General features: G+C 41.4%; 1 protein-coding gene across 1 annotated transcript in view; it reads left to right on the top strand.

Annotated features, from left to right (window-relative positions):
• Nucleotides 1-8,521: 8,521 nt before the first annotated feature.
• SHQ1 (SHQ1, H/ACA ribonucleoprotein assembly factor) overlaps nt 8,522-14,293 on the top strand; it is a 108,136-nt gene continuing 102,364 nt past the window's right edge. Inside the window, exons 1-2 of the mRNA XM_021007571.2 lie at nt 8,522-8,968; nt 13,756-13,820. Coding sequence (XP_020863230.1) covers nt 8,826-8,968; nt 13,756-13,820 — 208 coding nt within the window. The 5' untranslated portion in view covers nt 8,522-8,825. The remainder of the gene's footprint in view (nt 8,969-13,755; nt 13,821-14,293) is intronic.

The following is a 14,293-nucleotide window of genomic DNA, read 5'->3' as shown; positions in this document are numbered from 1 at the left end:
GGTGGTGCAGTGAATAGAGCTCTGGCCTTGGAGTCAGAAGGACCTGAGTTCAAATCCAGCCTCAGACACTTAACACTTACTAGCTGTGTGACCCTGGGCAAGTCACTTAACCCCGATTGCCTCACCAAAAAGCAAAAAAAAAAAAAAGTTTTTATGTACATCATCATAGTATCCCTTTTCCTACCCCTCTCAGAGACCCATCCTATATAACAATTAGCATTTTTAAGACAAAAAAAGAAAAAAAGGAAACAATCAGCACAAATTATTAATACAATGAAAAAGTCTGAAAAAATGTGCAATATGTGACATTTGTGAACCTTCCACCTCTGCAAAGGGGCAGGTTGGGAATGTCTTCTGTCTCTTCTTTGGAGCTATTCTTGTTCCTTATAATTTATAACATTTACTTTTGATGTATGTGTGTGTGTGTATGTAGTTCTTTCTGCTTAGATTGCTATAGTAGTTTACAAACATCACAGCTTGTACAAAACAACAAAAGCATAGTTTTCTTAGTTCTTCTCACTTCACTCTGCATCAGTTCATGTAGATCTTCCCAGACTTCTCTGAATTCATCACATTCAGCATTTCTTCCAGTGAAGTAGTATTCCATTACATTCATGAACCAAAAAAAATTTTTTTAGCCATTCCTCAATTGAGGAGCTCTTACTTTGCTTCCAATTCTTTGCAATCACAAAAAGTACTGCTATAAATATTTTGGTGTATTTGGGGATTTTCTTCTTATCAATGACCTCCTTGAGGTATAAGTCTATTAATGGAATCTCTGGGTCATTTATCTTTCCTTTATGTCTATCCTAGGCTTTTCTTCTTTGATTCATGGCCTACATACTTATTTATTCTTCTTTACTCACTGTATTTCTCATGGAATTAAAATTTTTGAGCTACCTATTTTGTGTTCTTTCTCCTAAACAGTTTCTGTTATTGCCTTGTAGATCTTGTCCCACAGTGCCCTTTTTTTCTGATAAGCCTCACTCTTAGAAAAACGAATTCCTTTAGTGATAAAGAGAATATTGCCCCATGGTAGTAATCTTCCTACATGATTCTGGATTATGAAGTTTATACATATTTTTGGTTGTCTCTTTGGTGGTCACCCCTCCCCCCACTCCCATATTGTTCTCAAAAGCTCTTCTCTGGGCCCATGTTCTTTCACTCTTCTGGGTCATTTGCCCCTGAAGCTTTGATTCCTTCCTCTGGAGACAGGATGAGTGTTCTCAATCCTTGCAGATAATACCCACTGAAAGGTCCTCATCTCCCTTTACAGAATATCTGTCTTCTCTCATAGGGGCATTTACCGGTGGTACATCTTCCTACCTTGGAAACAACATTTCCTCCTTGCCCTCTCTCCCTCCCCTTTGTGAATCTCTCTCTTTTCTTCCTTGATCAATCTCCTGAAGACTCTCTTCTTCCTTAGAGACTACAGGAGTTGTTGTCCTTCATTGTGAACCTTTCACTTGATTAAGGGACATCATATTTCCCTCAGTCTTCTTCCTCCCCTCCCCATTTTATGCATCCTGCAATTCTGTAATTTAGTCCATTAAAAAAAAAAAACATTGATTCCTCTGTAGGCAGGGTGTTATTAGAGACTCATGGAAGAGTTTTCATCCAGGACAGTTTGGTTTCTTACCTCAGGGTGATGATATGTGCTGTGAGCGCCTGCATCTGTGGCCATGGTGTAATGCCAACTGAGTGTGAAGAGAAAAAGAATCACGTGGGCCAGGTGGGAGATGTGAAGAACAAACTCCATTTATTAATCTGAGGGAAAGGGTTTATACACTTTTTACTACAGCAACAATAAGCATATTTCTCATGGGAGCAGTAACCAGGAAATCACCCTGACCGTTTCCTCACCTCCTTGTAATCTCCAAGGTCATCCTGTTCTCAAAAGACAGAACACAGGAGTGGTGAGCCCACATCCTGAGTTTACACAGCCATCGGATAGAGGACAAGCTTCAGGGAAAACCTGGGCTGGCCTGAATCCTCTGACTCCTCAGACTGGCCCTCAACAGATATGACATCTAGTCAACTCCAGGTCCTAAATCCCTCTGAGAAAAGATCCACACAACTTACCTGACCCTGGGATGTTGAGCCTAGAGAGTACTTGCTACACACAAAGCATATAAAATGGTAAGCAATTACAAATGTAACCCATGGAGATTGTTGGCCTCTGTTTCTACATACTTTATAATGTATTCTAATACCAGTTAATTTGGGACAGATACAACCTGATAGGCCCTCAAGTACTTAGATGTTTTCTTTTGGGGTGAGTTGGAAGACTCACTGGGCTGTGATGAGGTAGAGTTCACCATAACTGAATCATAAGTTTTTACCTTTATTCAGTGACAGAATAGAGTTACTATGGAATAGACAGGTTTCTGAAAGAGAAATCCAGAAGAAACTTGGGTAAGTGACATACAGGCTAATCCCTTAGTTAATTACCTAATTTGAATAGTTTTTTTCCCCCTTGCTTTCTTTCTCCCTCTCTTTTCTCCCTTCTGCCATCCCTCCCTCCATCTCTCCCTTCTTTCTTTCACTATCTTTCTTTTCTTTTTTTCTTTCTTTCTTTCTTTCTTCTTTCTTTTCTAACAGCACCCTTATCCTCTTGGTGCCCTGAATATGATAATCAAAAAGAACCACATGAGTTGATAAGGAAACATTAGTGTTGTTAGTAATATCCTGTAAGTAGGAGTAGGAGGTAACTACCATAGCTGAAACTGCAAAGGATAGTTACATTAGTAACTCTTCTGCCAGGAGACATTGGGTGCATCCTAAAAACAACCTTCTGTTTTTTAATTGAAATCCTATAAAATTTGCCTTTTTATATGGTTGTCAGCATACTGTACAAGTGCAGAATTGTCAAAGATTTTCTGACTCCAGTAGAAATATTAACTTGGGATTCAGGGTTGGGGTTTGATCCAAGTAAGAGGAAAAAATAAATCCCCCAGAGGAATGCCAATCAATTGGGGAATGGCTGAATAAATTGTGGCATATTAATATAATGACATGTTATTATGCTGTAAGAAGTTACTAGACACTTTCAGAGAATCTTATGTCATATGAAATGATGATGGGTGAAGTAAAAAGCACCAGAGAACATATCCGTACAAGGATAACAACATTGTAAAGAAAAATAGTGTTGAAAGACTTCAGAACTCTGATCAATGTCCATGTCTATGATGGACATATGATGAAGCATGTTACCTATCTCTTGACATAGAGTTGATGAACTTAAGGTACAGAAAGAGACATTTATTTTTGGACATGCCACTATGTGGATTCATTCAGCTTGAGTATGCTTATTTGTTAAAGGTATCTTTCTTTCTTTCTTCTTTTTTCTATCTTGGTTTTCAAGGGGAGAGATTAGCAATAGTAAAATCCTCAAAAAGAGGGCCATCAAGTTTTTTTTTTAAATGCACAGAAGAGAACACAAGGAAGCAAGACAAGTATGTCAGTTTTGAAAGTAATGTTTTTGTATTTTGTAACAGAATTTATTATATACTTTAAAAACCAAGTGGTGTAAAATGAAGATCATGTTATCATAAGAAACTTCTCTTTTTGTGTTCTACTGTGTATATGGAAATACTTTTTTTGTGCATGTAAAATTCCAGAATAAAAGCAATTTAAAAAAAATTCCCAAAGCTAACTTGGGCCTTTTGTGTTACAAAGACTTCTGACAAATAGGTAACACAGAGAACATACACATACTGGTTAAAAAAAAAAAAAGGAAGCAAAACAGAATGGAGGAATAAAATTTTAAAAATTCAATATAAAAGGAAAAGTCCAAACTTAAAATTTTGGTCATGTTTGCTTGAAAATAGGAGCAAAATTGTTATCAACATGTATAAATGTTATTGTATCTTACTGAATACTTCTTTTCTTTAGCAAAATTAATGTAAGCTTACATGGAGGGAAAAAAAGTACTGCAATTTTAAGGAAATATACATGTAATTAGCTTAATTACATAGAGATGATTGTTTCATTGATATCTACTTGCATTTTGTCAAACTGATGAAGACCTTTTCCCCTTCCTCCAACTATTATCTAATTGGAAATTATTATATATCAATTATTGAGTCTATCACTGAATTTCATGAAAGCCTGCTTTGCTACTAAATAATTTTATTCCATAGAAGACTGTGATTATGATAGTTGTTGAAAGCACTAGCAGGGAAAATGAGCCCCAGCTCATTTATATAGCAGTTTATTTTCAAAGTGGTTAAAAACCTAAACCTCTTGGGATAATCCTTTGCCACTGATATCCTGTAGGCCTGCCACCTTCTGGAAACAAACAGTATCTCATTATCAGAAATATCTCTAGCATAAAAATTTTAATAAAGCTGAAGGTGAAATGATTTGCTTAAGATATTTTCTAGCTAACAAATATGATTTGGAATATAAAAGTTTGATCAAATTTATAGTATAGAGAAAATATATTTCTTTTACATAAGGATTGGGGTTAGACCTATGATTTCATTGGTATAGGGAATCTGAGGTGAGGAAACTCCCTCTACCAACCTTCTTTATACCTTAAAGTCTTAGAGAATTGCCCAGAGCACTGAGGTGTTAAGTGATTTGCCCAACATCTCCAAGGCAATGTAAGTGAAATGCAGGACTGGATTTTGTTGCTGTTCAGTTGTTTCAGTCACGTAAAACTCTTTGGAAACCCGTTTGGAGTTTTCTTGGCAAAGATACTGGAGTGGTTTGCCATTTCCTTCTCCAGCTCACTTTACAGATGAGGAAACTGAGGCAAAAAAAGTGAAGCAACTTGGCCAGGGTCACAGAGCTAGTAAGTGTCTGGGGCCATATATGAACTCAGGTTTTAGGACTGGGATAGATTCTACCTAATAGGATAGGTCCTGCTGGTTTCAAGCTGGCTCTTTACACATGCTGATTCTGACTTCTTTGACATAAGCAAACATATACTGAATGAATTAGTAGGTAAAAAGAAAAAAAAGCTACGTAAAAATATAGGGTGACTTGTCTCTTTATTCAGAAACAATAAAAAAAAAAAGGAAAACACGAGGCATAAGAGCATCAAAGGAAGGAGTGCAGAAATAGAACATTCAAAGGGAGTTGTTTTGAGGTAGAAAAAAGATCCTAGACTGGGAATCAGGAAACTTGGGTTATAGCCTTTATTCTTGGCCTTGGGGGATCATTTCACATCTGTGATCCTGTTTCCCCATCTACAAAAAGAGGAGGTTGAACCAAATGATTTCTAAAATACCTTACAAGTTTTGCTTAACTTGTTTCCTGGACTTTACTTAGTATAGCAGAATTTGTTAGGAAATGTTGATTTTATCAAAACACATATATCAATTAAAGCAATTAAAAAGCACCTTGCAACCATAAAGTTTATGTTTCTTTGGTAATTTTAAAAAGGTTAAAATGTCATATAATTCCCAAATGTACTTCCTCAAAAGGTGCTGATAACAACTCATCCACATTTTCTAAATCTATGCAATTCTTTTCTATGTCTTCCCACATGTTCTCTATAGAGAATATATTCTATGTACTGAATACCACCATAGTATTCAGGCTTTTTGCCTATTCTGTTAATAAATGATCAGCCTACATCCTTTTTTGTTCACATGGATGATATTGTATTCTAAGTCACTTGTTCTCTTGTCTTCTACCAGTCAGCATTGGTAAAATATTCAATGTATTTTATGCTACCTTACTTCTTTCCACTGCTGTTTGCCATTAGCAGGCTACTTACTGAAGTACTCATAAAGGACATATTTAAATCATAACAATGATTTGTCGGTAAGTATCAGTAAGTTCCAAGTGGATATATAAAGAGTGGTAAGAACTGGAGAGGCAGTCTCACAAAGATGGTGGCAGAACATGCATTTTTTTACTCCCTTTAAAGGGACAGTGCCCACCTGATTGACCATATTTTCACTTCTCAGGTTAGTAGCAACTGACAATCCTAGAACCCACCTTTATCCAAGATGAAAAAATAAAACAAGGCTTAGAAGAATAATGCACTTAAAACCTTTGCTAGTTAAGAATATTTCTTGATTGAATCAACCAATTAGAATTATGTTGTGAAGTGTTTTGCATGACTACACAAGTATAACCTGTATTGAGTTGCTTGCTTTCTCAATGAGGGTGGGTAGTGAAGGAGGAAGGGAGAAAATTTGGAACCCAAAGTTTTAAAAACAAATGTTAAAAATTGTTTTCATATGCAAGTGGGAAATAAGATATACAGGCAATGGGGTATAGAAATCTATCCCGCCCTGTTTCCCTACAGGAAAATAGAAGAAGGGGATAAGAGAAGGGGCAAGAGAGAGAAGAGAGGGCAGATTAGGGGAAAGGGTATTCAGAACGTATGCTGTCTTGGGGTTGGGGGAGGGGTGAGATGGAGAGAAAATTTGGAACTCAAAATCTTTTGGATGTGAATGTTGAAAACAAAATTATGTTATGAATAGGTCTTTGAATCAGTCAAAGTCATTGTGTGAAACACTTGGTCATGCCCTAAGGAATTTGTATAAAAGAAAGGCCTTAATTCACAACCAGACAGAGATTCTAATACCTGAAGCTCCTTCTCATTTTCTTATTTAGCGTCATTTCTATCTCCACATATAGTTACTTAACAATTAAAGCCAGAAAATTAAATATAAGCATAAGCTTTGTTTATTCTGGTTATCAACACTGATAGCAAAACAAACTATATTGTTTAATCTATCAGCTTTTAACAATCAATGTGGATTATACCACAGAATTAATCTAAGAACTAGTTTATTTCACAAGCATCCTGTGACATGGCTTGCACATCAGAAAAAAGCACTTTTCTTGCATATGTTTCTCTTCTCCACTTATAGGCAGTTTGGTGTATTGTAAAGAGCACTAAAACTAGTCAGGAGAAAACTAGGTTCAAATCCTGCTTCTAATACTGACTGGGTAAATCACTTAATCTCTCTAACCTTGCCTTTCCTCATCTATAAAACAGAGATAACAGGTGTAGTATGAGTTATTGTGAAGAGTGAAACTTTTCATGACTAAGTATTTATCTGGAGCTTATCTTGGTATATGGTGAGATATACTACCCTACAGTCTGTACCAAATTTCTGCTAGGCTGCTACCACATTTTCTAAGTAGTTCTTATCAAATAGTGAATCTACCTCAGTAGATTACTCAGTAAACAGTCTTTGGGTTTACTGAACACCATGCTACTATGTTTGTTGGCTTCTATATGTTGTATACCTGTTCTGTTCAGTGATTGATCCATTTTTAAATTAGCATTGTTGTTTTGCTGATTATCACTTTGTTGTATGTTTTTTCCTTGTCTTATTGTTATAACTAACATTTCCAGCATTAATTGTTAAGTGGTGTTAATTAGTAATGACGATTATGGGCATCCTTGCTTTACCCCTGATTTTGCTGGAAAGGCCTCTATCTTTTCTCCATTACATACACTTGATAAGCAGTTGATGTTTCTGAACCTAATTGTACAAACATCTCTTTCTATTAAGTTTTATTACTCTGGCCTAATGAAATTGTTCTTTGAATCTAACTCTGACAACCAACATACTGGCCGTGGCCCTCTCAGTTTTGTTTCTTCTAGATATCTGATAAACATAGAAGAGAGTTAGAATAAGGCCATAAACATAGGTATGGAACACTGTTAGAAACCTAACTTCTGAATGAATAGGTGGGCAATTCAAGGAAGGACAGAACACCAGGTACTTGTTTTTTATCAGGATGTTTTTTACTGGATGAGGCCAGTAAAGACCACAGAGACTTAGGGGAAGAAAGGGAAGGTGTCAGCTAAGAGCAAGGGAGAGATGGGAAGGGATTAAAGGATCCTAGCCTTAGCTGGAAGGGATCTTGGAGGCCATCGAGCCCAATTCGATCATTTTACAGGTGAAGAAACTGAGGCCCAAGACACAGGCACTAAATTTTGAGGGGGGACTTTAACTCCTCCTATCTAGTACCATACCAAGCTGGAGGAGGAGAGGAAAAAGAAAGGGTGTAGATCCAGAGGTAGAAGAGCCCTTACAGAGGGGAAAACTGAGGCCCAGGTAGATGATGTGCCTTGCTTCGAGTCACACAGGTGGCAGATGTATGAGATGGGGCTTGTACCGTATGACACTGGAAAGAGCTTAGCCCGGTGCTTGGCACATATGTGAATGTTATTATTATTATTATTTTTATTTTTCCATGCGAGGGAGGAAGAGGAGGGCAGAGTGGGGAACGGAAGGGGGAATCGCGGACCCCCCGCCGGAAGGCTCCTTATTGGCCTCGAGCCCCAGTCTCTTATTTCCATCTGGGGAAGCCAGGCCCAGAGCGCCGCCGCGGCCTAGCCAGGGTCCCCCGGGGCCCGGATGGGAAGGAAGGAAATGACTGGAGGGCGTACAATGCCCAGCGGAGCCGGGTCCCAGACGCGGCGGAGGTGCCACCTCCTCCCTCGCCTCTGCTCCGCCCCCCCTTATCTCCTCTCCTCCCCCCGCCAGCAGCTGCCGAGTCCCCATGGCAACCGAAGGTGGGACTTCCTGTCTGCTCTAGCGCCGTTTCCGCGGGACCCGGAAATCCAACGCTAAGTCAGTGAAGGAAGTAGCGCATGCGGCGTTGTCCTGACGACCCCGGTGTGCGTTCTTTCACTCCTCGGTTGGGGGCGAGAAATTTCAGCGCTTGCGTCTGTCTGCATCCTCGAAGAGAGCATCTCTTCTATGGGGATAGGTTTCCGGTACCAGAGTTACCCATCATCACCCGCTTGGCCGGTGGCTTCCTCGTGCGTGCGGTCTTCACGGTGAGGGGTCCGCCGTCTGGCCAATCCATCCTCGAGCCTTCGATCGTGCCCTCGTCGCGTCATGATCACGCCCGCGTTCGAGTTGAGCCAGGACGCCGAGTCGCTGACGATCGCCATCCGCGTGCCCTACGCGCGCGTCTCTGAGTTCGAGGTCTACTTCGAGGGCGTAGATTTCAAGTTCTACGCCAAGCCATACTTCCTTAGGCGAGTGCGGGCGGGGCCGGGCGGGGAGCGCCCAGCGGGGTGCCCCCCACCAGGAGAGCGGGAGGGGGGAGGGGAGGAAGCGCGACAGTCCCCGAGGAGGACGGACAGTGCGTGTGGGAGCAAGAGGGCCGGTCTGCGGGGTAAATGCAGGGAGGCTTCCAGCATCGGGATCGTGGGGACTTGGGTGAGCTTCCTTTCTTAAGCACCAACCTAAAAAAGCAAGCAAACCCCTCAAACTTAACCGGGCACCTTAACTGGAAGGAATGGATGAAACCATTACTCCAAAGAAAGCGCCACACGTGGGGGTCCAACCTGTTGATCTTGTCACTTTTCTGCTCCGCCTGATGTTGAAGCTCTTCCTTGTTGGTGTCTTTGTGAAAATCCATTTTCATCGCCTTTTGTTCCCCTGCTTTGCCTCTTTTTGTATCCCCAGCCCTTAGCGCAGTGCCTGGCACGTAGCACCAGATAAATGTTAATTAAACCTCCTTGCAGCCTCCCCTTAAACAAAAGAACAAAAACGAGGGGGAAAAAAGGTTGGGAAAAACTAACCACCTGGTGGGAGGAGTCCGACATCTGCCGTGACTCTTAAGTGCCAAAATCTGGAAGGAGAACTGGATTTGTGGGCAGAGGACTAGGTTTTACATCTCAACTCAATGTGACTGACTTGGTGCAAATTCACTTTATTTCTCAGTTTCCTTATCTGTAAAATGAAGGGTTTGGCTCGAGGTCCTTTCCAGCTCTGAGTCTGATCTTTGTAGAGGAAATAAAATACCAATTAGTCAGTTTCCAGTGCTTGCAAAATATTCGAAAGTGCCTGTGATCTCACTAACGACTTGGTTTGTGTCTTTGTAGATCAGTTACATAGTTGTAGGTACTTAATATAATGCTTGTCGAGACTAATTGAATTGTAACTATTCCCTCACAACCCATCCATGCAAACAGCTCTTTCTGGCCGCTCTAGGCTTATTCATTTTCATGGAATGGGCTCAAGCATCAGGTTTTAATTTGAGATAACTTCTATTAGTTGATGATGATTTGGGTTCTGTCCTGAGCCCTCTTCTCCCTCTACACCATTGCACTTGGTAATCTCATAGCTCTCAAGGCTTCAATTATCTCTATGCTGATTATTCTCAGATCTGCTTATCTAGCCCTGATCTCCGGACTCAAATCTCCAGTTACCCATTAGGTATCTCAAACTGGATACCCCAAAGACTTCTTAAACTCAGCAAGTCCAACAACATAATCCAAAACTGAACTTATCTTTCTCGTGGAACCCTCCCGTCTTCTGAGCTTCCCTCTTACAGCCAAGGGCACCACCATCCTTCAGTCCCTCATTACAACCTGTAGGTGTCATCCTGGATTTCTTACTCTCTCCCCCCAGTCTAATGTGTTGCCGAGGCCTGCCAGTTTTACCTTTATAATTTCATTTCAATTCAGTAAACATTTATTGAGTGCCTTCTCTGTGTCAGGCACTGTGCCAAGCTCTGGGGATGCAAATAAGAAAGACAGTCCTTGGCCTCAAGGAGTGTACCATCTACCTGGGAAGACAAAGCATAGAAGAATGCTGGAAAGGGGAGGTTGGGGTGTAGGAGGGCAGGGTGCAGAATATCTTGGAATGCACTACCTCTTCGCCTTTGACATGTGTCATAGCAGTGGCTTGCTGGTTGGGCTCCCTGCCTCAGGTCTCTTCAAGTCCCAGTGCATCTGCCACTCAGTTGCTGATTGGTCTTCCTAAAGCACAAATCTGGCCACATTGCCCTCCTTATTGTTTCCAGTCACTCTCTATCACCTCCTGGGTCAAATATAAAGATTCCAAAGTCCTTCAGAACCTGACCCCCTCCTACCTTTCCAGTCTTCCTATATCTTACTCCCCTGTTTCTTCCTGCTCCCCCAACTCTGCAGCCAGTGACTGGTCTCCCTGCTGTTTCTTGAACCGGACACTCCATTTCCAGACTCTGGTCATTTTCCCTGACTTCTTCATGCCAGTAATAGTCTCCTCCTCGTCTCTGCCTCCTGGCTTCCTTCAAGTCTCTGCTACAATCCCAGAAGCCTTTCAAAATGGGCCTGCTTAAAGCTGGCATTTTCCCTCTAAGATTATCTCCGGTTTATCTGACCTATATTTTGTTTGTACATAGTTGCTTTTGTGCTGTCTCTCCCTCATTAGATTGTGAGGTTCTTGAGAACAGGGACTGCCTTTGGCCTTGCTTTGTATGCCCAGTGCTGGCATATAGTAGGTTGTTAATAAATGCCTTTTGGTTGACTGACTGGAGGATAGATTATAGAGGGAATTGGCCAGGTGTGGGAAGTTGTAGTAGGTCAGTTGAGAGGACCTGAACTCGATTTCTTGATTGTTCTGTGAGTGGAGTAAAAGGGATGGGTAATTCAACCAGCAAGCACTTATTAAGGAGTTATGATGGATGAGGCACTGTGGTAAGTGCTGGGGGTACAGAGAAACTAAAAAACAACAGTTGCTGCCCTTAAGAAGCTCCTACCCTAACGGGGGACACTTCCTTTAAGTCACAACTAAAATCCAATTTTTTACAGAAAAAAGCCTTTCCCCGCCCCTTGTAGGGCAGCTAGGTAGTACGATGGATAGAATGTGGAGTCAGGAAAGCTCATCTTTGTGAGATCAAATCTGGCCTCAGGCACTTAGTAGTGTGACCCTGGACAAGTCACTTAACTTTGTTTACCTCAGTTTCCTCATCTGTAAAATGAGCTGGAGAAGGAAAGGGCCAACTGCTCCAGTGTCTGTGCCAAGAAAACCCCAGATGGGGCTGTGGAGAGCTGGATGCGACTGAAATGACTGAACGGCAACAAACAGCCCCAATCCCTCCTGATTCTAGTGCCTCCCCTCTGCCAGTTATTTCTTAGTTGTCCTGCTTGTAGCTTACTTTGTATCTGTCTGTTTGCATGTTGTCTCCCGTTAGATTGTAAGGTCCTCAAGGGCAGGGACTGTGTTTTGCCTCTTTTTACATCCCCCCCCCTTATTACAGTGCCTGGCCCGTAGTAGGCACTTAAATGCTTCTTGAGTGATTGCTATAAATAACTGCGAGATATGTACATTGTGAATGGGAGGCAGTCCCAGAGGGACGGCGTCATGGGATACAGACAAAAAGTGGGATTTGAGACAAATTTTGAAGGGCGGCGAGAGGTGGAAGTGAGTAGAAGGGGTACTGGAGGTGAGAGTGAGCGCCGCTGTTCAGGCATGGAGTCGAAAAATGTCCTTGAGTGAGGAGCAGCTAGCAGGCCAGTACCGATGGATCCTAGAGTTTGTAGAAGGCACTAGACTGAAATAAGAGGTGGTGGCAAGGGGCCAAGCTGTGAAGGGCTTTAAAAGTGAAAAGACTGTATTTCTGCTTGATCTGGAGGCCGTGGAGAGTTTACTGAGTCGGAAGGCGTGATGCGGTCAGCCTGCACTTTAGGAAGGTCACGTTGGTGTAGGGGAGGCGAGTGAGGCAGGGAAACCTGGGACGGAGAGCTTATGAAGGTAGAAAGGATAAGAACAGGTGGGATTTGTGGAAGGAGTGTGAGACAGAAATGGAGGATGCCACCCAGGGAGAGAGCCTTGGCGACTTGCAAGTGTGGTATCACCCTTAACGGTAACAGGGAAGTTGGGTGAGTCGTGTCTAAGGACACGTTAAGTTTAAGATTCCAACAGTATGTCCAGGTCAAGATTTCAAAGAGGTAGATGACTGCAAGGTTGTGAATTTGAGTGACTGGAAAAAGAGTGTCCTTGACAGAAGCAGGAAGAAAGGTAGTGAGTTTCTTGTTGGACGTGTCAAGTTTGTTGGCTGCTGGAATGTCTAGGCAGAGACGTCTACCGAGGGGTTACAGATACAGCCTGGAGCTCCAGTAGAGAGGAGGGCTGCATCTGTAGATTTGGTAAATAGTCTTCAGAGAGATGTAATTTGGATTCAAGAAAGCTGATGAGATTGCCAGGAAAGAGTATGGAGAGAGGAGGCCCAGAACAGCCCTCTGAGGCACCGTCCGTACAACAGAGGTGGGATGGCATGCTGAAGGCTGAGAAGTCTCAGCCAGACAAGCGGGAAAGGAATGCCACTTAACAATAACTTGATGCTTATATGGCACCTTAAGGGTTGTCAAGTGCTTTACATACAGTAGCAGCTCACTTGACTCTTACAACTATCCTGTGAGGTAGATACCGTTATCACCGTTTTACTGGTGAGGATATTGAGCCTGAGATGGGCTCTGTGGCTGGCCCAAGTCACAGAGCTACTAAGTGTCTGAGGGAGGATTAGAAAACAGGTCTTTTTAATGTCATGTCCAGGACTCTTTGATACCCAGCTGCCAGTTTACTATATAATCTGGTTAATAAGCTGCTAATGAAAGATAACATTGCCTAGTGGATAAAGGGCCAATATCAGAATCAGAAGACTTGGTTTCAAGTCCTGCCTTAAAAAAAAAACAACTAGCTGAATGACCCTGGACAAGTCCCTTAACCTCTTAAACCCTCAGGCAACTCAGGCAACTTTTAGTTGCTAGGGATGTGGGAGTTTAGTGCGGTTTAAGTCAGATTTGTATTAGAGCTGGTAACCGGGGTTTGTGGGTTTCATATCACCAAATTCACGGGTCCACATCCTGCTTCCTTAAAGGGGAAAAAAAAGTTTAATAACTTACAGAGTAATTATTTCATATGTCATTTTGTTCATTTTATTGGGCTTTTTTTAGGTGAGTCCTTTCACTGGGGTTTTTGTAATGTTCCTGAATAGATCAAACACACTCATGTTTGATTTAAGTGCTTAATAAAGACTTTTTCAATTCCACAGATTAACTCTTCCAGGAAGAATTGTGGAAAATGGAGCCGAAGATGGTTCATATGATGTGGATAAAGGTACGCCATTGGATTCTTTATGCCAGGAATAAGCACAGAACTATAACTTGAGGATCTCTAGGTGGAACTAGAATCAGTCTAATAAAACATGCCATTACTTTGTGTTTATTCCTTAATGTAGCATGTTTGACATTTTATTTTAATGCTTTTATTTGCCATTGTAATTTTAATCTACTTTATTTTATCATAATGTATCTTATCTGTAAAATAAGGGTGTTGAACTAGATAATCTCTGAGCTCATTCTCAGCTTTAGAGTTCTGTGATTTTATATTCGGTGTTAAATGGAATAATAAAAAGTGCTTTGAAACCTTTAAAGTGGAATCTGTCAGCTACAGTGGTGGTTGTTAATCTATACTTATCCTTTTTTTAGTTATCGAGAGAGATTTAGGAGTCAGTTGTGAGGCAGCTTCAAAATGTGGTAATCTGTGAACAGTGACCTTTGTTATGGAAATAATAGGGTAGCATCTTCATA

Source organism: Phascolarctos cinereus, unplaced genomic scaffold (assembly GCF_003287225.1).
Source record: "Phascolarctos cinereus isolate Bilbo 61053 unplaced genomic scaffold, phaCin_HiC Scaffold_4;HRSCAF=312, whole genome shotgun sequence".
NCBI classification, from domain to species: domain Eukaryota; kingdom Metazoa; phylum Chordata; class Mammalia; order Diprotodontia; family Phascolarctidae; genus Phascolarctos; species Phascolarctos cinereus.
The sequence above is the reverse complement of the archived record's forward strand: the minus strand, read 5'-3'. Positions and strand labels throughout refer to the sequence as shown.